This window comes from Telopea speciosissima, chromosome 2 (assembly GCF_018873765.1).
Source record: "Telopea speciosissima isolate NSW1024214 ecotype Mountain lineage chromosome 2, Tspe_v1, whole genome shotgun sequence".
In the NCBI taxonomy this organism is placed as follows: domain Eukaryota; kingdom Viridiplantae; phylum Streptophyta; class Magnoliopsida; order Proteales; family Proteaceae; genus Telopea; species Telopea speciosissima.
Window position 1 is genome coordinate 10,410,762 of NC_057917.1, and position 22,131 is coordinate 10,432,892.

Below are 22,131 nucleotides of genomic sequence, written 5' to 3' on the forward strand. Positions count from 1 at the left end.
ACAAGACAACATTTATCTTATCCGCCATTCCGTGATCCCAAAACTTGGTTAACCTTTTGGGATTGGCATGTGGTTTGTGTGATTACCCAAAAAAAAAAAAAGACAACATATATCTTAATCAATGGTAGGATAAGATAACTGAAATTAAATTCATGTATGCACTGATAACTGAAATTGAATAAAGTCCTTTATCCCCCAAAAAAAAAGGTAATTGAATCAAGTCCAAGGTACTAGGAAATCGAAGATTAACCAATACCATGCAACTTCAGAGCACAGACTGCATGGGGCCTACCCACCCTGCTTTTGGCTATGGTTCCTTCTTCCTTGGTTCCAACTTCCAATAGCATCTAAGTAATTAGAATTGTCTGTGTGACAGAGAAAGACAGCTAACAATCTCTTGAATTAATGTACTCAGTTCCAAAGATTTCTTAGACCAGAGTTCAGCCATTTTTGAGCATTGCATCCATTCCCACTCTGTGATCAACCTGCATATATTGAGCATGTATGACATAAATATGTAATAATGATACCTCTGGCAAACCTCAGATCTGCAAAAAAGTAGGACTGAGGACATATAATATGATTCCATTAGGCTGTATATCAATGTGTTATCATTGTGTATACACTCATTTTAACGGCTTATTTCACAGGCTTCATGTCAATTGACAGCCATATGACCATGCATACCAGATACAAGACAAAAACCCTAATAGTGTAAACCAAAGCTTCTGAAACTACTAAGTTTAACGTATGTCCATGTCAACTTAGACCTCCCCCCCCCCCCCACCCAAAAAAAAAAAAAAAGATCATCAAGAAATTGATAAAGTACAACCAAGTTTATCAACATGCTATCCTTGCTAACAACAGAGCTATGTTGCAATAGCTGTTTCCAGGCACCTATGGCCTGACGGAGTGGCAAGACATTTTGTGAACTGTGCCATCACTTGTCAGCCCTGTTGGCAAGATGAACTCTTTGATTCACTAAGTACGAGTACTATACCTTATAAAAAGAACAAATCTGTTTCTAGTGTAGGAAGAGCGCTCTGCAGTTTAATATCATTAATGAAATAATTCTGTGTGAGGGATGATTTTAAGTTGTCCCCTCTCCATTCCAACACTCCCCCCCCCCCAAAAAAAAAAAAAAAACACAAAACAAAAACAAAACAAAAGAATAAAGTTGGCAGTGGCTGGAGCCTGGAGCCTGAGATGAACACTTGTATTAAGAAGGTTGTTAAAGATGTCCTAGGCGAATCGAAAGGAAAACACCATTCCTCTAGAGAGACTTGGTGGTGGGATGATGAGGTTCAAACAGTCACTAAGACTAAGAAAGCTAGTTTTAAGACATGGCAAAGCACTAAGGATGTAGAGAATCTACAAAAGTATAAATTTGCCAGAAATGAAGTTAATAAGATTGTGGGAAAAGCAAAGGCAACGAAATATGCCGATCTTTATAACAAGTTGAGCACAAAGGAGGAAAAGCTATCTATAAGATAGCTAAAGTGAGTGAAAGGAAGAGTAGAGATCTCGACCATGTTAGATGTACTAAAAGTGAAGATGGTAAAGTACTAATAAGGGATAAGAAGATTAAGAAGAGATGGGAAGAAAATGGTTTTAGTTCAGCTCCTCCTTTTCCAAACTCAGCCTACTAAATGAAGACACTTTGAGTAATAGTGTTCTGTAATCCCATCAAGACACCACATGTCATAGACATATACGAAAAAATTAGGGTGTCTGAAATAAAAGAAGCTTTAAGGAGGATGAAAGGCAAAAGACCCAGATGAGGTCCCAATATAAGTGTGGAAGAACTTAGGAATTGTGCTTTATCTTAGCCAACCAAGCTGTTTAATAAGATTATGAGCAAATGGAAAATGCCAGATGAATGGAGGAGAAGCATAGTGGTTCTGATTTACAAAAATAAAGGTGAAATTCAAAGCTGCAATAACTATAGAGGCATAAACTAACGAGTCATACTATGAAATTATGGGAGAGGGTTATTGAAACCCACCTATGAAAGGAAATTACAATTATGGAGAACCAATTTGGGTTTTATGCCAGGAAGATCCAAAACAGAAGCTATTTACTTGGGACACTCATGGAAAATTAGAAAGATTTAGAGATTGCAAGAAGGATCTCCATATTGTCTTTATTGACCTAGAAAAAGCTTATGACAGAGTCCCTAGAGAGTTAATCTGGCAAGTACTAGAGAAGAAAAGGGTTTCAAGTAAATATGCGAACATAATTAAAGATATGTATGATGGTATGGTGACAAGTGTAAGAGGTGTAGGGGGCCAAGGTTAGTGAATTCCCAATTACAATTGAGTTACATCAAGGATCAGCTTTAAGCCCTTATTTGTTTGCGCTTATCATGGATGATTTAACCAGAGACATACAAGATGAGGTTACTTGGTGTATGCTTTTTGCTGATGATATTGTTTTGGTGAATGAAACAAAAGCAAGGATTAACACCAAGTTGGAGTTATAGAGATCAACCTTGGAGATACGTAGAACAAAGATGGAGAATATGGTGTGTAACTTTGGTAACACTAGGACAGATAATGAGAAAGTGAAAATTGATGAGGGAGATTCCGCAAAGTGATTATTTTAGGTGTCTAGGCTCAATCATAAGTAAAGTGGGTGATATAGAGGATGATGTTTCACAGAGAATTAAAATAGGATGGATGAAGTGGAGAGGTGAGCCCGGAGTGTTGTGTGATCGGTGTATTCCTTTAAAACTTAACTTAAAGGAAATTTTTATAGGACAGTCATACAACCAACTACGATGTATGGTGTGGAACGTTGGGCAATTAAGAAACACCATACAGATAAACTCAACGCAGCGGAGATGAGGATGTTGAGATGGATTAGTGGCTTAGGAAGGATAAAGTAAGGAATGGTTACATTAGAGCTGATATGGGAGTAGCTCCGACACATGAAGAGCTACAAGAAAGTCGTTTGAGGTGGCATGACCATGTTCAACGGAGGCCTTTCAATGCTCTAGTACGGAGGAGCGATTTGATTCAGATAGAAGGAACTAAAAGAGCCAGGGGGAGACCTAAAATGACTTTAGGAGAAGTAGTGAGGAAAGACATGCATAGCTTAGGCCTTGTATCAAGTATGACCACGATTGGAGGGCAAGGATCCATGTAGCCTACCCCATTTAGTTGGGATAAGGCTTAGTTGTTGTATTTGTTTCCTGAACTATTCACAAATTATTCATGAGATCTAAAAAAAAACAAAAAAAAAAAAAAAGAAGGAAAAAAGCCCTATTTTCCAGATTTTTTTTCTTCTTCAGGCTAATTCAGATTCTGGCCGAATTATTCCTAAACTGATTTTTTTTTGCAAATATGCTATGGCCAAGAAAAGAGGGTGGGCCTCGGCGCAACAATAATGTTACTCCACTACGACCTAGTGGTCGCAGGTTCAAGTCAGGAAACAGCCTCTCCGCAAAGCGAGGGTAAGACTGCATACATTATGGCCCTCCCTAGATCCCGCAACAACGGGAGCCTTGTGCATTGAATGCGCCCTTTTTTTATGCTATGGCCAAAACAACATGATTAGATGAAAGTGATAAAGAAGCAGCAGAATGGAAATGTAAAAGTGACAAAAAAACTATGCACAAATTCAATCCACTAAAAGCCAAAACCTACATTTATTGGCATATGAAGTAAATCCTAAAACCATTTGAACCCATTAAAATATGTCAAACAGTGTTGAAACCAGCAAATGTACAAGCCTAAATCCCAGGGTGCAGCGTAAGACCTTATGAGTTTTGCCTGGCTCATGCGGATCCGGGGTTCGAAAACTCGGCTCAGATCGTTTACGGGCCCACCCAAGTGTTAGATAATTCAAATCATAAGAACAAGTGGCAAAACAGTAAATATTTGAAGATTTATAAGAGCAATGGCAGAATGGTAAATAACTGAAAGTTATAATTGGAATGGCAGTATTGTAATTAAACAGAATTTAGAAGGCTGTTCGGTAGGAACAAAGGGAGGACACAAAAGATATTTGATTTAAACAATTAGGACTAACTTGGAAGAAAATAAATTAAAGAGCAGATGCTTGAATAAGAACAAAGGACAGGTTATTTTGGAACTTGAGCTACAGAAGGGCTTAATTAAAAAAGGGAAAAAAGAAATCGTCTTCTATCTAGGGAAAGAACTGGAATGGCAGAAGTCCAACACCTTGTGAAGGAGGGAACTCCTATATGCTTCAGTCGAGTCTACTGCTTCAAGGGAAAGTCGGCACTGATGGGCCGCTTGAATACACACCAACAATAACTGAAGCAGCAATTATGAAGGTGATAAAGGGCTGCAGAAACTAAATCAGGTGATGGAGCAGAGATCAGATTTGATCTCAGGTTAAATGCTCCACTACAGGAGAGGGTTTGGGGCCAATAGTGCAGACTTTGGATCGCCCTAAGGGTGTGGGATAACCTAGAGGGGGGTGAATAGGTTACCACTAGTGAAATGTTGTCCTTTCAAAATTTTCTTGAAATTAAAACAAGATAGAGAGAGAAATTGCACAAATAGAGGACACAAAGAATTTATAGTGGTTCGGCTAAACTAGCCTACGTCCACTCTTCTCAACCTTGAGAAAATTTCACTAGTTACTTCCTTTCAGTACAGTAGGTGGGAAGAACACATTTACAATCTTTTTCCACGGGATAAGAAGATCCCAATCTTTTAAGGATAAGAGGATCATTGCAAAGCCTAAGTACAGTCTAGGCCAATGCAACAATGTTTTATAAACTTAAAAGCATAAACTAATACAAAGAGAATAAAGGTAAGAGTTACCTAGGCAAGGAGTGTGATGTGTACTCCTTGCAAGTGTCAAAATGATACAAGAATGAATGCTTGTAATGATGACCTTCTTCAAGACTATTCTTTAGAGTGCAAGCAAATGAAGGTCTTTAAAGCTTTGAAGTCAACCTTGGAATAGACTTGATGAGGACAAGAAGACTTCAATAAATGAGAGCTTGAATTGACTTTTCACCTTTCACAAAAGTGCTAAATTGGACTGTAGTGGATGGGTGAAAAGGACTGACATGTTCTCTATTTATAGGCTCATTAATGACCTTTAGAACATGTGCAAAATGCGCTCTAACGGATCTATTTTTAACCCATCCGGTCGACCTGAAGATTGATCCGGTCGCGCCGTTGGAAGGCCAAAACAGCATCCGTTCGATGTCCGATCGACCGGATCATCGTCCCACTTGATCCGGTCGACCGGATCAAATATGGGAACGTACCCGTAAGCCCACTGTGAGTCCCGGTCGATGTGTACCCTGAGATCCGGTCGACCGGATCATAGACCGGATCCTAGTCAAGGCATGATTTCGACAGTTTGACTGTGGGGATTGGTCCGGGACTTTCTCCAAACAATTTTAACATATTCTAAGGTCATAGGGGGTTCATTTATAACCTCCTAAGGTCTCTAAATGATGTAAGTGATTTTTCATTTAATTTATGCAAATGCAATACAAGCATGCAGTGTGAGTGTTCTAAGTATGTGTACACGAGCATCTTTTCTTTCTTGCTTCACGTGACGTTCTTCAATCTTCAAACGTTCTTTTGATATCTTCTATGCTTGACAAGCTTTGTCACGTCCTCAAGGTCTTGAACTTCAATAGTTAGTTCTTGAACTTCTTTTACTTTGTGCCTTCTTACTTTTGTGACTTATCGCCCTGTTGGCACAAAGACACACACAAGACCATTTCTAACATGTTTGTTATCATCAAAACACTTATGGAGGTGGGAATAGAATTCCCCAACAAAGGGTAGATACCATTACACCAAATTTGGGACAGAAAGGTGATGCAGATCCTAGCCTCCTCGAATTGAGGAAGCCACCCTAAACCTAGGGGTTTAGTGGGAGCCTTAGTTTAGTAGTTTATTTCCATACTTAGTTTTTATTTTGTGTTTTTAATTGAACCGGGTTAAATTGGTTGCATCCAATTGCTTCAATTGGTCTAATTTAAGTGAAGTGATCTTATTGGCTAAGAGGTCCTTATATCCTATTGGCTACTAGGGAATCTTCCTTTATTTTAACTGAAGTGATCCTATTGGCTAAGGGGTTCTTATATCCTATTGGCTACTAGGGAATCTTCTTTATTTTAAATAGTTTAAGTAGTGTTTAAGTCATTAGGGGTAGGAGAGTCTTTTCTTTTAAGACTTTAAGTTGTTTTTAAATTGGTCCTCTCTCCACGATTTAAGTGGGAGAATTCAAATTGTAATAGGCGTAGGAATTAGGCCTTTGGCCTCTTTATTTAATAGAATCATGGGAGAGGCTCCCCCCACCTATTATGTTTTAAAATTTTTGTTCTCTATGCTGCTACTATGACTACCGGCTGTTGCTCTTTGAGAGTGTTCCTTGTGGGTAATATCAAGGATCCCCTTGTGAGTAATATCAAGGGCTAGGGCTGGAGGAATCCGGCGACTCCTTGCATCTCGAAGATCGGGAGGTCCATCTTCTCCTTCAATCAAGCTCTTCAAGGTTGCTGCCAATGAAGTTCTGCAATTCCTGTAAGTTTACAAATTTCTGCAACTGTATTCTTCCTTTCTTCTTCCTCCATCTAACCTAATCGATTTCTCCAAACCCTAGTTTCTCTAATTACATTCCAGCATTCATCCCTCATCCATATTCATCACAAATTAGACCATAGCCACCCCATATCAGTTCCTCCACTCGACCCAACCAGCAGTCACAACTGTCCATTAAAAACCCTAATTCCCTCCCTCACCATTAAGACCTAAAACCCTAAAACCCTAAAACCTATCTAAACCTAACCAGCCAGCCAAACCTCACCAAACTCCAACCGAATCACCTTCCCCACATCTGTGACACTTGGCTAGAAGCCATTGACCTGTTTCCCCCTAGAAACCCTAAATCCCTCATTCCTTTCATTCCCAAAACCCGAAACCCTCACCCTAGAATTCCAGAATTTTAATTTCTTATTCAATCCTAATTAAACCTTTACCATTAGCTTCCTAAAAACCTGCATGTCATTACTACATAAAGCCCTAACTCAAACCCCTAGTTTTAACCCTAATTCTGCCCTAACTTAGCCTATGATGTCCCAATCGGCCAGCCCTAGTGTGTGACCCCATTCCCTGGCTCCTAGTGGGACTATTCCTACCTAGGACTACATTAATTGGTATCAAAGCTATGGAAGAACAAGGCAATCCTGTTGCTGATCCACCACTACCACCCCTACCTGATCCAATGGCTGCAATCCTAGACATGCTCTATAAGATCAGTGATCGGTTACAAATTGTAGAGCAAAGGCCAGTTGTGCCTCTTGTAAACAACCCTCTATATGAAGAGGAGGATAGATTCCAAGTGCATTCTGAAGTACATGGGACTCCGGGAAGGGATGAATATAATAGAAATCATCCCAGACGTCACAGGGACCACAGAGATCATGTCAGACATGGCAGAGAGTACAGGGACCGACGTAGGTATGACAGAGATGACTACAGAGAAGACAGAGACAGAACTACTGAAGCACCTCAAAGACCTAACTTTGAGGAATATTTGAGGTCCTACTTCACTGGAGATGAAGCTACTAACAGGAGGTATAATACACAGAAGGTCAAACTAGAGCTGAAAGAGTATGATGGGCATGGTGATCCACAGAAATTCTATGATTGGCTTGCTACCCTAGATGACTATTTTGACTGGTATGACTTGCCTGAAGACCGAAAGATGAGATTGGCACGTACCAAATTAATTGGCTCTGCTCGAGAATGGTGGCGTAAGACAGAGAGGGACATGGAACGTGAAGGCAAAGCACCTACCAACTGGGAGGATATGAAGTATGATCTGAAAGAGAAGTACTTACCAAGACACTATACAACTCAGATGCAAGATCAATTCAACTCCCTTTGTCAAGGGAACATGATTGTATCCGAGTACATGCAAAAGTTCGACTCTCTCTCATCTCGTACTGACACCATAGAAAGTGCTACTCAGATGCTATCTCGATTTCGGTTGGGATTGAGATATGATATTGTTAGGGCTATTGGAGTTGTTGATGTCCTGGACATCAAGGACTGTTTTGAGAAGGCATTGAAGGCTGAAGAATTATTGGCTGGGAATAGAAGATTTGATTCCTCTAATGAGGGTACTGTCAAAACTTTTTCAGCATTCAAGTCTACTACCACTGGCCACAATCAAGCTGGAAATTCTACTACTGGTTCTACTCGATCAGGCTACTCTGTTGGTAGTTCTTCCCGCCCTACAGCCCCTCCGCGTGCTGATCATAAAGGTAAAGCTCCCATGGACAACAATGCACCTCACAAGTGTTTCCACTGCAATGAGCTTGGGCACTATGCCAACAAATGCCCACAAAAGCATAGACCTGTTAATGTGGCTGCCAGGGCAGAGGAAACCCCTGAAGGGCACGATGAGCAAGGTGTATATGCACTACCCCCTGATAGTGATGAAGACTTGGACCGTTTCCTTGAAGATCTGGATGGTGGTGCTCAAGGTGTCCATACGATTGCTCCAGTTCTCATGGATGATGTGGTTGAGTGTGACAAAGTAATTAGGAGTATTTCACAAGGAGATAATGACAAGCAAGTTGTTGTTCTTAAAGAAGTGGGGCTGATTGAGAAGTTTGTCAATATTGAAGACCCTATGGAGATTGCATACATTGACTTTGTGATGCCCCCGGTTCTTCGAAGAGAAGGCCCCACGACTTGAAGATCATATTCCCACCGTTCTAACCTCCACAGAATTCTGCCAGGGAAGTGTTGAAGCTGCTGCCCACACGTTACTTCCTCCTCCTCATCACAAGGTTCGTGGACGAGTTTCTTCACACAAGCATGGTACTTGGACTCCTATTCATGAAGACAACAAGCTCAGCCCCAAGTTGGCAGAGTGTTGCATGGATTTCACCCATTCATCGGAGATGAATGTTTCTAAGTCTAGGAGAGTTGATGCAGATCCTAGCCTCCGCGAATTGAGGAAGCCACCCTAAACCTAGGGGTTTAGTGGGAGCCTTAATTTAGTAGTTTATTTCCATACTTAGTTTTTATTTTGTGTTTTTAATTGAACCGGGTTAAATTGGTTGCATCCAATTGCTTCAATTGGTCTAATTTAAGTGAAGTGATCCTATTGGCTAAGAGTTCGTTATATCCTATTGGCTACTAGGGAATCTTCTTTATTTTAAGTAGTTTAAGTTGTGTTTAAGTTATTAGGGATAGGAGAGTCTTTTCTTTTAAGACTTTAAGTTGTTTTTAAATTGGTCCTCTCTCCACGATTTAAGTGGGAGAATTCAAATTGTAATAGGCGTAGGAATTAGGCCTTTGGCCTCTTTATTTAATAGAATCGTGGGAGAGGCTCTCCCCACCTATTATGTTTTAAAATTTTCATTTCTCTATGCTGCTGCTATGACTGCCGGCTGTTGCTCTTTGAGAGTGTTCCTTGTGGGTAATATCAAGGATCCCCTTGTGAGTAATATCAAGGGCTAGGGCTGGAGGAATCCGGCGACTCCTTGCATCTCGCAGATCGGGAGGTCCATCTTCTCCTTCAATCAAGCTCTTCAAGGTTGCTGCCATTGAAGTTCTGCAATTCCAGTAAGTTTACAAATTTCTGCAACTGTATTCTTCCTTTCTTCTTCCTCCATCTAACCTAATCGATTTCCCCAAACCCTAGTTTCTCTAATTACATTCCAGCATTCATCCCTCATCCATATTCATCACAAATTAGACCATAGCCTCCCCATATCAGTTCCTCCACTCGACCCAACCAGCAATCACAACTGTCCATTAAAAACCCTAATTCCCTCCCTCACCATTAAGACCTAAAACCCTAAAACCTATCTAAACCTAACCAGCCAGCCAAACCTCACCAAACTCCAACCGAATCACCTTCCCCACATCTGTGACACTCGGCCAGAAGCCCTTGACCTGTTTCCCCCTAGAAACCCTAAATCCCTTCATTCCTTTCATTCCCAAAACCCGAAACCCTCACCCTAGAATTCCAGAATTTTAATTTCTTATTCAATCCTAATTAAACCTTTACCATTAGCTTCCTAAAAACCTGCATGTCATTACTACATAAAGCCCTAACTCAAACCCCTAGTTTTAACCCTAATTCTGCCCTAACTTAGCCTATGCTGTCCCAATCGGCCAGCCCTGGTGTGTGACCCCATTCCCTGGCTCCTAGTGGGACTATTCCTACCTAGGACTACATTAAAAGGTTTAGGGATGACAGAGATGGATCAATCTCTATCAGTCTTGCTGGCTCGATAGTAGCAGAAAATAACCTAAAAGAAAGAAGAAATAACAAAATACCAGGAATAAGAAGGTGAAAGAGAGAAGAAGAAGAAGAAAGGAGATCACAATTAGTTTGATGTTACCACACAGGTAACATCAAACTAGCTAAATTTCTCATTCAAATCTGAAAATAAAAAACGATTACAATTATATTTAAAGATAAAATAAGAGACTCCTAACCCAAATAATCCTAATCCTAAACTAAAACTAAAACAGGGCTCTATCTTGGACACTTAACTCTTTTAATGCTTAGCCGAATAAAACTAAAACAAAAATTACAAGATAAACCCAATGAATAAATCTAAAATAAATAAATAATTATATATATCCTAATTAAAACCAAAAACCCAATTGGACCCGGTTCATCTTCACATGGATTACCCAACGAGTTTGGGCCAGTCCAAGGAATTGCTCCTGCATCACTGGCCCACAGATCTAGGTGTCACCTTTGTCACTTAACAATAATCTACATAGCATCAGTTCTCTCTCTCTCTCACACACACACTCTCAGTGGTGGGGTGGGTGTGTAACACTCTTATCATCAGTTTACACAAATAATTCTATTTACAGGCCAGGCAGCTATAGTCTGTAGAAGGTCTAAAACACAAAGAAATTGTCCAAAACTCTGAAGTCTTGGAACAGAAAAAATCAGAATAGTGCCACAGTGTCTAGGCAACACAAGGCGTTGGAGGGGGTCCAGACGCAAGGCGACACCAACAAAGCGACCAAGGCGCCTGTACACCTAAGCGACACTTTGACAACTATACTTAGATGCATTAGTGAAACCTAGATTCTTAAATGTTCGATGAAATAGGTACAAATAAAACTGTGTGCTCAAAAATATCATCAGCCTTAAAGTATCTACTCTTCTTTAAGTATTCTTAACGGTACAAACATAGATCTGATAACGTACCAGATAAAGTTAGCATATGGAAGAATAAATTGAGTTTTCTCAGAAAAAAAATCTAGGAAGAAGTGGATCTGAGAGGGATGAAATAACAGAAGATTTCCACACTACAACACCACCAAAGACAATAACCAAACTACTTTCAACCCCTACTGGAGAGATGTTATCGTCTCTCAGATCGAGTATAGTGCACTTGATGGGTTTCTAGAAGCCTAAAGGAATTAGATTCAGAAACAGTCGAAAACCATTGAAGGGGAAAAGATTGGATTTAGAAGAAATTCATAAGTAACAACCAACAACTCAGATGGGCAAAATTTCTTGTCATAGGTCACTTTAATTGTCTAGAATAACTCTTCAAATCCGACTGAAATCAGATGGTCAGATCTAGAGTTATGGACTAATCCTATTGGCAATAGGACTCTAGAGTTTAGGGATTTAGCACAACAGTGAAATCAGAAACTTAAAGATCCAATTTGATAGTCAATAAAAAAGTAAAATATGATCAGATACTATATTTCACAAGTGACAATAAATCTAAAATAGCAAATAGAATCTTATCTTCAAAACAAGTAGAATGAAGAATCCCACTATAAGTAGGACTCTAAGAAATCAACACCAAAACCAAAATTTGAAACCGTGGTATGTTTAGAATACTATACTATACGATTTTCAAATCTGAAGTTTGATTTGAAATCTCAGACGTAAACCATAGAGAAATTGAAATTCAAAAAGTAGAGTATGCACAAAAACATAATAGAAACCAGAAAATACTGATCGGATTCGATGATTGATAGATTGAAGAAGGATAGAAAAGTAAAGGGATATGAACCAAGCATAGTTTGTTGTGCTCCAAACCCCTAAAAGTCATCGTTGGAAACATCACATGTTGGTGATGTTCTTACCAATTGATATTTCCCCTCCCTTGTTGGGGCGTATGATTACCTTTTGACCTTTAGGGGGTTGTGAGGCACTGTCAAGCATCAGCGTCTTCGATCGCTCGAGCTGGATGGAAGGGAAGAAGCAAGCGTTAATTGTGGAGGGCATTTTAGGTATCAAACCATAACAATTGGCCGGGTAGAAAGAGGGTCTTAAATCCCTTCCTGTTCTGATCGACTGCAGTAATATCTGAACTTCTCTTTGGTTAGGCAAAACTCAAAAATCAGGGTATTAGCTCACTCAAACTCAAAACATCCTCTTTGCAAGCTCAACTCATAACTAGACTACTCCAATGATCACTCGGTCTCACCCTGGCATTAGGAGTGTTACCTCACAAGTGCCTGCAGTATGAGGTCCTTAGAATGGGTATAAAGGAGATACCTATATTAAGTAATAAGTCCCTGGGAGAATACCCAACAGATAGAAATACTCGTCTGGAACTGGATTGGAATCCCACCAATCCAACCTTAGCATCTCACTAAGGGTTGTATTGCATCTCACAACACTATTCTGAATCTCACATGACTAAAACTCTATCTTATCTAATTATTTAGAACTTAGAATAGGTGTCCCACGTGACAAAAACTTTATCCAAACTAGGAGGAAGAGTTCTATTCAGACAAGTTAGAAGATGTGGTTATAGATGGCACTTGATCTCTTAATCCAACCACTTCAGTCAAAAGTTGTAAGGGGACCTGAATCTCATGCAGATCTGAGCTCTGGTTTGGGAGAAATTAAGGCTGGAAGAAGACAGTGTCAAACTTGCTAAAAAAACACATATAAACGACTTACAAGGGATCAGGCAATTCCTCTGATCCGCAACTGATCCCTAAAACCATGCTCCCTGGTCAGAGCATCTGGAATGAGAATCTGGAAAATCTAGGTTGGCTGGCTGCATCAACTTGGTATCAGAGCCTAACCTGACCATGGATACCTTTATTTTCAAGACTAGAGTTCATTTGCCCAATGGAAAGACTTCTTCCCTATTCAGAGGAAAAGGGCGGAATGAGAATCTCGTCTCAAAGTCTGTGGTAGAGATGTTGTCTAAGAAGAAGAGATTATCATTTAATCTAATGATTGTCATCAAATTTTCAGTTTCTTCCTACTTTGATGGCACTAGATGTCATGTATTTCTTTCTTCCAAACATGTCATCAGAGTTAGTCAATTATGCATGGAATAGAAGGTTGTCCTTGATCGTGAAGGGCACTCACGTATAACAAACTATTGTCTTGAAAGGATCACAATGTGATAGCTTTTTAAAGCCGATGGAAACAAAATCAACAGTGCAACCATAAAAGGATTTGAAAAAGGCAAAACAAGATTAAAAAACTTGTTGTTTCTACTAAGCCTACTGAAAAAATTCAGTCCCTTCAATCAGAAAATGAGATTGTGAAAAACCCTATGGCAGCGAAAGTTGTTCCAAATCATGAGTTCATTCTTCCTCACATAATCGGATACCTTTAACGTTTTTGACAGCTGTCATTGTCCATGTGAAATGACAGGACATACCCTTGTTGAACACAAAAAAGTGTGTTTCCTAACAGGGCACAAAAGTAAGGTTACAACTTCTTTTTCACTTGCTTTGGTTACAACAAGACTTTCACTTATTTAATGGTAGTCGTTATAGGGATCTTGTGAGGCCTATTCCTTAGCTGTCATAAATAAGTCTCGATGAGTCATATTAAATTTAGTTTTAGTTTCTAAGTTAGTTTATTTATTTTTATTAGGAGGATTCTTTTTTTAATTGTTATCTACTTTTGTTCTTTAAATATATGTAACACCCTCCCCAATCAATAGTTATTGAAGAAGATACTTTTTTAGTAAAAATTGAGAGTTGTGAGAACTGAGAACTCCTCTCCTATCTCTCCTCCAGTCCTCCTTTCTTCTAAAGTTACTGTTCATATTACTATTCACAGACCCAGAACAGCCCCCTAGCTCTTCTCTTTCTTCTTCTTTTATTCTCTCTTTCTTTCCCATCGCAGGTTGCTGAAATCAACAAACCAGTGAGCCTTTTCAACCCTGTTGTATTAGCCTATTAGGAAAATAGTTCAGATCTGAATCTATAGAGCAGACAATCTGATCTTTGATTCCTAATCTAGGAACTAAGTTGGCAGGCTGCATCAATTCCTTTTGTCTCTGGTGATACAAAGGGCTGACAACCTACAGACCCTATTAATTATAAGCCTGGGAAAGTAATACAGATTCATCACCAAAATAAGCTTGTTTTATTAAGAATAAGTCTAGGGTTGGGTTATATACATGTTGGGCCTTTGATCCCATGGGTTTTCTATGTAATAGGCTATTTTTGGGCCTAAAATATGGGTAATAAGGTTACATAGGGGATTAGTTAGTAGATTTCTTTTTATTTGGTCAGTAGTCATGTGATCACTTAAGTGGTCATGTGACTTGGTTAAGTGTTAGGTAAGTTGGGCTGGAATAGGCATCTATAAGTCCAGCCATGTTTTGAGTCTATTTCCTTTGCTATTTCACTTTCCTAGTCAGTTTAGGCTACCTAATAGGTTAAGGATTGAGTTAGGCCTTTCCTTTTCAGTGTAGGAGTCTATTTTGAATCTTTTATATAAGGTTGCAAGGGCAAGTATTGAACAAGAATTTTGAAATTAATGAAAAGCTTTTGCTGCTCTCTTCTCCATTGAAGAATTTTGTCTTGTATTTGATCAAGACTGGTGGGATCGGTGTTTGATCCAATTGACACCTTACGGTGGGAAACCTGGGTGGTTCGTTGGTGGGATTGGTGTTTGATCCAATCGACACCTTGCGGTGTGAAGCCTGGGTGGTTCTTTTGAAGCTCTCCTTCAAGTTACTTGAAGATTTCTTTGAAGTTCTAGTTAAAGATCCAATTTTTATTCAAGTTTCATCCTCAAACAAGCTGCTGCCAAGAGTAATCTGCTACTACAGTAAGTTTGAGACACCCCCATCCCCATCCTTCATCTAATCCTCTACAACCCCAACCCTAGTTTTCCCCTTTGTTATTTTCAGTTTTCCCATACCCTAAATTCCCCACAAACCTAACCAGCCATCAAAACTTCATCAAACTTCAACTACAACACCCCCTGCCCATAAGGAGAACTCAATCTCCCTTGCTGCCCATCCCAACCACTGAAACCCTAACTCCCCTCATCTCAAATCAAAACCCAAAACCCTAATTTCTGCCCAATCCAAAACCAACCGTCAAAACAGTCTACAAATCGGACCGATTATCCCTCATACCCTCCTAAGAAAACATTCAAGTTTGGTTGACTTCTGTCAAGCCAAACCCTAGAAATCCATCTTTTCCTCTTTTCCAAAACCCAAAACCCTAACTTTGACTGGAAACAATATAAACCTTCTAGCAATTACAATTGCCAGGACCAACTTCAGTAATTAAGAAGCATGGCTAACGAATATAAACGAAAGATAAGGCATTAATTTTTTGTTAACGGAAAATTTTGACATAAAAGGTTTCTTTTAAGGGGGGGATGGGTGGTTTTAGATGCTCTCTCAAATAATACCCTAACCAAATCAAACTTCACAAGAAAGATGTGAACGGTTGAAGGATCTAATAATGCCTAGCTGTCAAACTGGGTTCACACAAGCCCTGCAAATCTTCAAACTCAAGAACAAAGGCCCATACAGCATAGGCCCATATTTGTTGGTTTTCATGGATCAAGTTAAGCCCAAACCTTTCTCTGCCTCATTCCTAAATCCTCCAGTGCCTCTTCTATGGCTGATTTCAAACCCATCTCCCTCTGCAACCTCCTCTATAAGTTCATTGCCAAAATCCTTGCAAATCGCCTTCAACTTGTCATTAACTCCCTTGTTAGCCCCAACCAGTCCGCCTTCATCTCTGGGCGAAGTATCTCGAACAATATCATCCTCTGTCATGAAATTGTCCGAGGCTTCCACCGGAACACCACTTCCCCTTCAGCCCTTCTGAAGATCGACATTCACAAGGCTTTCGACTCTATTCGTTGGGACTTTATCACACAAGTCCTTCTTAAGATGTCTTTCCCCCCCTCCTTTGTCAACTGGATCCACTTCTGTATCTCTACCCCTCGTTTCTCCGTCCTCCTCAATGACAACCCTGCGGGTTTCTTCCCCTCCTCTGCTAGCATCCGCCAAGGATGTCCCCTCTCCCCCTTCCTCTTCTGTCTTTCCCTTGAGGTTCTCTCCCGCAGCCTTCAGTCCAAAACTAACCTTCACCTCATCTCCCCCATCCCCAAGTGTAAACCCACCAACCTGACCCACCTAGCTTTTGCGGACGATCTTATGATCTTCTCCAAGGCCATTCCCTCCTCCATTGAGCATATTATGTCCTCCCTACACCTTTTTCAGGGCCTCTCCGAACTTCGCATCAACCTCCTAAAATCCCAAATCTTCCTTGCTGGGGTTCCTGACTCGACCAAAACTACCCTATCCAACATCACAGGCTTCCCCATCGCCACCCTTCCTGTCCGCTACCTTGGCCTCCCCCCTACAGTCTACAAATCGGACCGATTATCCCTCATACCCTCCTAAGAAAACATTCAAGTTTGGTTGACTTCTGTCAAGCCAAACCCTAGAAATCCATCTTTTCCTCTTTTCCAAAACCCAAAACCCTAACTTTGATGGAAACAATATAAACCTTCTAGCAATTACAATTGCAGGACCAACCAGTAATTAAGAAGCATGGCTAACGAATATAAACGAAAGATAAGGCATTAATTTTTTGTTAACGGAAAATTTTGACATAAAAGGTTTCTTTTAAGGGGGGGATGGGTGGTTTTAGATGCTCTCTCAAATAATACCCTAACCAAATCAAACTTCACAAGAAAGATGTGAACGGTTGAAGGATCTAATAATGCCTAGTGTCAAACCGGGTTCACACAAGCCCTGCAAATCTTCAAACTCAAGAACAAAGGCCCCAACAGCATAGGCCCATATTTGTTGGTTTTCATGGATCAAGTTAAGCCCAAACCTTTCTCTGCCTCATTCCTAAATCCTCCGAGTGCCTCTTCTATGGCTGATTTCAAACCCATCTCCCTCTCGCAACCTCCTCTATAAGTTCATTGCCAAAATCCTTGAAAATCGCCTTCAACTTGTCATTAACTCCCTTGTTAGCCCCAACCAGTCCGCCTTCATCTCTGGGCGAAGTATCTCGAACAATATCATCCTCTGTCATGAAATTGTCCGAGGCTTCCACCGAACACCACTTCCCCTTGACCCTTCGAAGATCGACATTCACAAGGCTTTCGACTCTATTCGTTGGGACTTTATCACACAAGTCCTTCTTAAGATGTCTTTCCCCCTCCTTTGTCAACTGGATCCACTTCTGTATCTCTACCCCTCGTTTCTCCGTCCTCCTCAATGACAACCCTGCGGGTTTCTTCCCCTCCTCTGCTAGCATCCGCCAGGATGTCCCCTCTCCCCCTTCCTCTTTCTTTCCCTTGAGGTTCTCTCCCATGACCTTCAGTCCAAAACTAACCTTCACCTCATCTCCCCCATCCCCAAGTGTAAACCCACCAACCTGACCCACCTAGCTTTTGCGGACGATCTTATGATCTTCTCCAAGGCCATTCCCTCCTCCATTGAGCATATTATGTCCTCCCTACACCTTTTTCAGGGCCTCTCCGAACTTCGCATCAACCTCCTAAAATCCCAAATCTTCCTTGCTGGGGTTCCTGACTCGACCAAAACTACCCTATCCAACATCACAGGCTTCCCCATCGCCACCCTTCCTGTCCGCTACCTTGGCCTCCCCCTAATATCAGCCAGACTTTCAGCCCATCACTGCAACCCCATCCTAGACCTCCTCCGCAAGAGACTGCAGCTCTGGAAAGCCAAACTTCTATCCTATGCAGGCCGCCTCGAGCTCATCAGATCGGTTCTCCAGTCTTGCTACATTTATTGGAGCGGTGTTTTTGGCCTTCCCAAGGCTACTATCAGGGCTGCCAAATCCATCATGTGTGCTTTTCCTTGGAAAGGTTTGGACTCCGCCAGGTTCCTTCACCCCAAGAGCTGGTCTGCCATTTGCCTCCCCAAATCTGAAGGAGGTCTGGGGCTCAAAAGGATCAAAGACGTTAATCTTGCAGGTTCCATCAAGCTGCTTTGGAAACTCCTCTCCAACAAATCTAGCATTTGGACCTCCTTGGTGTATGCGGGGCCTCTCCGTAGAGACTCAATTTGGACTGTCAGTCCTAGCACAAACTCTTCCTGGATTTGGCACAGAATTCTTCAAGTGAGACACATTGCCAAAGGTTTTATCTCTTGCAGGATTGATGACGGGCAGCAGACCTATCTTTGTCTAGACAATTGGCACCCTTCGGGTGTCTTGGCCTCCTTAGTCAGCCCCCGCACCATCTATGAGTCCGGCTTGGACAGGCTGTCCCTTGTAGCATCCATCATCACTGATGGCTCTTGGACCCCCCTCCCCCCTCCCCCCTTGGCTGATCTCTGGAGTTCCCTCCCCCTTATTCCCCCGGGTCACAAAGGCAGAGGGGACACCACCTTATGGCTTCCCTCCCCCACTGGCACTTTCAGCTCCCACTCTGCTTGGGACACAGTCAGACATAGAGGGACCCCTTGTCCTTGGCACAAAGTGGTTTGGTACAAAGGCCACATCCCTAGGCAGAGCTTCACAGCTTGGCACGCCCTTGCAAATTGCCTCCCAACTCAAGCCTTCCTCATCCATAGGCATATACAAGTCTCCCCTACTTGCTACATCTGTTGAAATGGATACGAAGACATCGACCATCTCTTCTTCACCTGCCCCTTTGCTGCCTCCATCTGGAACCGGGTTTTTCGTCATTGTTGGCCTGCTCGTAGAAGGCCTCTTTCCCTGTCTTGGGAATGGATTTGGATTCATATGACTTTTGGTGGAAAGTCGATCTGTGACACTGTTGGAAAGCTTGCTTTTTGTGCTACTATTTCCCACATCTGGATGGAGCGTAACCTTAGAAGATGGACGTCCAACTCCCGCTTTTTAGACATGATTTGGAAGGCCATCTTCTTTGATGTCTCATCTAAAGCTAACTCCCTCCCCCCTACTAGTGTCATAGATTCCCCAAGGAATAGTTGTATTGTTGTCTCTTGGGGTCTCTCTTCTACTATTTTGCGCCCTACCTAGTCCTTTCTAGTTTCGGGCTAGTTGGCCTTCGGGCTTGTATTTCTCTCTCCCCCTTTTCTTCGTAATTAAATTTTTATTCATTCAAAAAAAAAAAAAAATTTAAGCCCAATCCTAAAACCAATATTGGACCAATCCTAAGCCCAATTCTAGTCTATGTGTGTAAGAAATCTAGAGTATGTTAATTGTCAATAAAGGAAGCCCTATTGTAAAAGGGGAGGCTCCATTGTCAAAAAGGAGTTTAGAAAAATATGGGCCACCTTGATCAGCATATCTGATCCACCTGATCAACAGGTTGTGAGTTGTCTTTTCCCCTTAATTCTGGTCCAGCCTAGCCCTGCGATTCTGGTTTCTACTTGGAATCCTAGCCTCTACCTGTGAGTGACTTAGGACTCCACCACATCCATTCTGGTCCCGCTTTAACTACACAATTGCCAACGTAAACCAGACCTCTGATTAGTCATTAGATCATGATAATTTGGCTCAACTTTTAAAAAAAAAATGAAAAGAAGAGAGAACATGGACAAAGAAAAAATTCCCCATGAGGAATTTGAAAATAAAAGCAACTTACAATTAAGCTCAATAATTAGAAAAGCTATTCCACGGAATGACCTAGTCAAGTGTGATACTTGGAGCACCACATGGAACAACTCAGCCGGTGGATTCTCATTATCAAATTTAGGCACCTCCTATCAAGGAACAACCATACTCCAACCCCCCCCCCCCCCACACACACACAACAACATTGACCCAAATATGGACCAGATCTTGGTTTCATAGTCTGTGCCACTGGTTTTCATCCATTAGGCAGTCAAGCACAGAGAAACCATTTTTTTTTAAAAAAAAAAAAAAGTAAATTCATATTTAAATATTTTGTAAGTTGATTTCATATGATATAATATATATACTCACAGAATTATTTCTACAAGTGATCACTTTATTCACGTTATATGCATATAACTAGTTTACTCAATTAAATAACTCCAGACACAATGTTTAATCAACACACGAATTAAGGGACTCTTTTGAATGGCAAGAGATTTCCATTTCAGTTTTCTCTCTTTTGATGAACAATGGTAATAAATGATCATAACTGCATAGTCATTGCAGTTGCAATTAACTCAAAACACATCGGCTTCATGAGATATTGGCTTCATTGGAGAGCTCAATGATGAACCTTTTTATTACTTGAGAAGCAAGCCAATTCGACAGAATTTGCATCTGTCAAATAAAATCACTCAAATGCTGTTGATTGTATTGCAGCAGTTTTGCAGTGCTCAATTTGACGCCAAACCATTTAGATATATGATAATATTAGTTCATACTAAACACAAGTAGAAGAACAAAGATGCAACTGACCAATTGAGCATTAAAACTGGAATCGAAATAAAGAATGAAAATCCACGAACCTGGAAGATTTGTTTCATGTTCAATCTGATGCACGCTTTTGGGTTAAATTCTTGCGAGCAGCTCTAGCATTGTCATACTCAAATTTCATTACATTTGGTATGTGGGACGAGTCCTTGACATAGAACATTCTGCCAAATGCGCTCTCTTCAATTGCTGGGAAATATAAGATCAGTACAGAATTAACAACCCAATACCAGAGCGCCCCAAGAACGATACCAAGGGTAGCGCCGGCAAAGACCTGTGCGACAGTGTGGTAGCCCAGATAAACCCGAGAATACATGGTAAGGAAGGCCGAAACCCAAGGAATAGAAGCCACAATGAACTTCTGTCTCTCAGTTGGAAGCCCAATTCCTCTATATGTAAGAAAAGTGAAGTACACAGCGAAGAAGAACATGTATTGAGAGTGACTGGAAGGCCAACCATGCGAATCGCACATCTCAAGCATGGCACATGTCTCCGGCCGCGCCTGCTGCACGGATTTCTTAACGAGCTCGTTCAGAAACTGAGATATGAGGAGGCCAAGGGCGAAGAACATGCCCTGAAGATCTCGACGAAACATAAAGTGGGAAATGAAGCCACCGATGCTGATGAAGACGGGGATCAAAGAAACCCATGCGAGGAAGTGCCCCAGTTGGTCTCCCCTTCGGTAACGAACGTGTGTAAGAGTAACGGCTTTGAGTGGATGTGTCGTCATGGTGTTGGAGCTGTGAACATACGAGAAATCAATTGGCTTTTGAGTCTCTCTGCGCAATCGCAGCAACGTAGTGGGTTGATTTCTTCTAGCAAACAAGTTCGGATCTAGAAGACAAATTCGCTGCCACGAGCAGATAGATAAGGAACGAATGGGGAATCCTGGATTATAATGGTCAATGTCAACGAATATGAGGCTCAGGTCCGTCGATCATAAGATTACAGCCGAATCTCTGGAGGCGAAGTAGCAGAAGTTTAAACTACGAAAATATCAGTTGAAGATGAACTGATGAAGTCGTTGAGAATCAAACTAACAGAGAATTGATAGGCTCCAGATCCGAAAGGGGAACTAGCAGTTAAAATAGGTTCACCTGTAGAGAGAGAGACTTTCGTCCAAACCCAAACTATAGAGTCACACAAGGAGCGCTGACGAAAAATGGGAATAGTTGATTTTGTCACCTCTGGTGTCCGTTTTGGATATGCACCTGTCCATTAAAAAAATGCACATTCACTTGTTGGTCGGTTTAGATACTCTCTAACCTCCCTTGTTTTAGAAAGCAAATTACGTACACACCCTTTACTGTCAACAGGTTAAATCGTTTTTTAAAGATAATTCTGCCCTTTTTAATGTATGAAGTACTTATTCTACCCTTTCAAATAAAAGAATCAAACACCCCTCCTTCCTCAACCAAATACCTCAACTAAGGAGAGAAACACCTCTATTGCCATTCGCGCAATTGAAGGCAGACCATACATTCTAGTGATCAACTCATCAATGAAGCCTGGCGTCAAACGATGAAGGTCG

General features: G+C 41.1%; 2 protein-coding genes across 3 annotated transcripts in view; both read right to left on the reverse strand.

The window, feature by feature from the left end:
• Window positions 1-209: 209 nt before the first annotated feature.
• On the reverse strand, window positions 210-21,470 carry LOC122651616 (lipid phosphate phosphatase gamma-like). The gene is made up of 2 exons (XM_043845075.1): window positions 20,636-21,470; window positions 210-485 (listed from the first exon to the last, which is right to left on the reverse strand). The coding sequence occupies exon 1, from the start codon at window positions 21,328-21,330 to the stop codon at window positions 20,656-20,658; it is 675 nt and encodes a 224-aa protein (XP_043701010.1). The 5' UTR covers window positions 21,331-21,470; the 3' UTR covers window positions 210-485; window positions 20,636-20,655.
• The window catches only part of LOC122651617 (lipid phosphate phosphatase gamma-like), a 32,583-nt gene continuing 10,661 nt past the window's right edge, over window positions 210-22,131 (reverse strand). The window contains exon 2 of one of the 2 annotated variants that reach the window (XM_043845077.1): window positions 210-487. The gene's annotated coding sequence lies outside the window, so the exon portion shown is untranslated. The remainder of the gene's footprint in view (window positions 488-22,131) is intronic. The other variant, XM_043845076.1, reaches the window with a different exon arrangement.

Coding starts and splice junctions, on each gene's coding strand:
- LOC122651616 (XM_043845075.1), bottom strand. CDS start 21,330: ATGACGACACATCCACTCAAAGCCGTTACTCTTACACACGTTCGTTAC.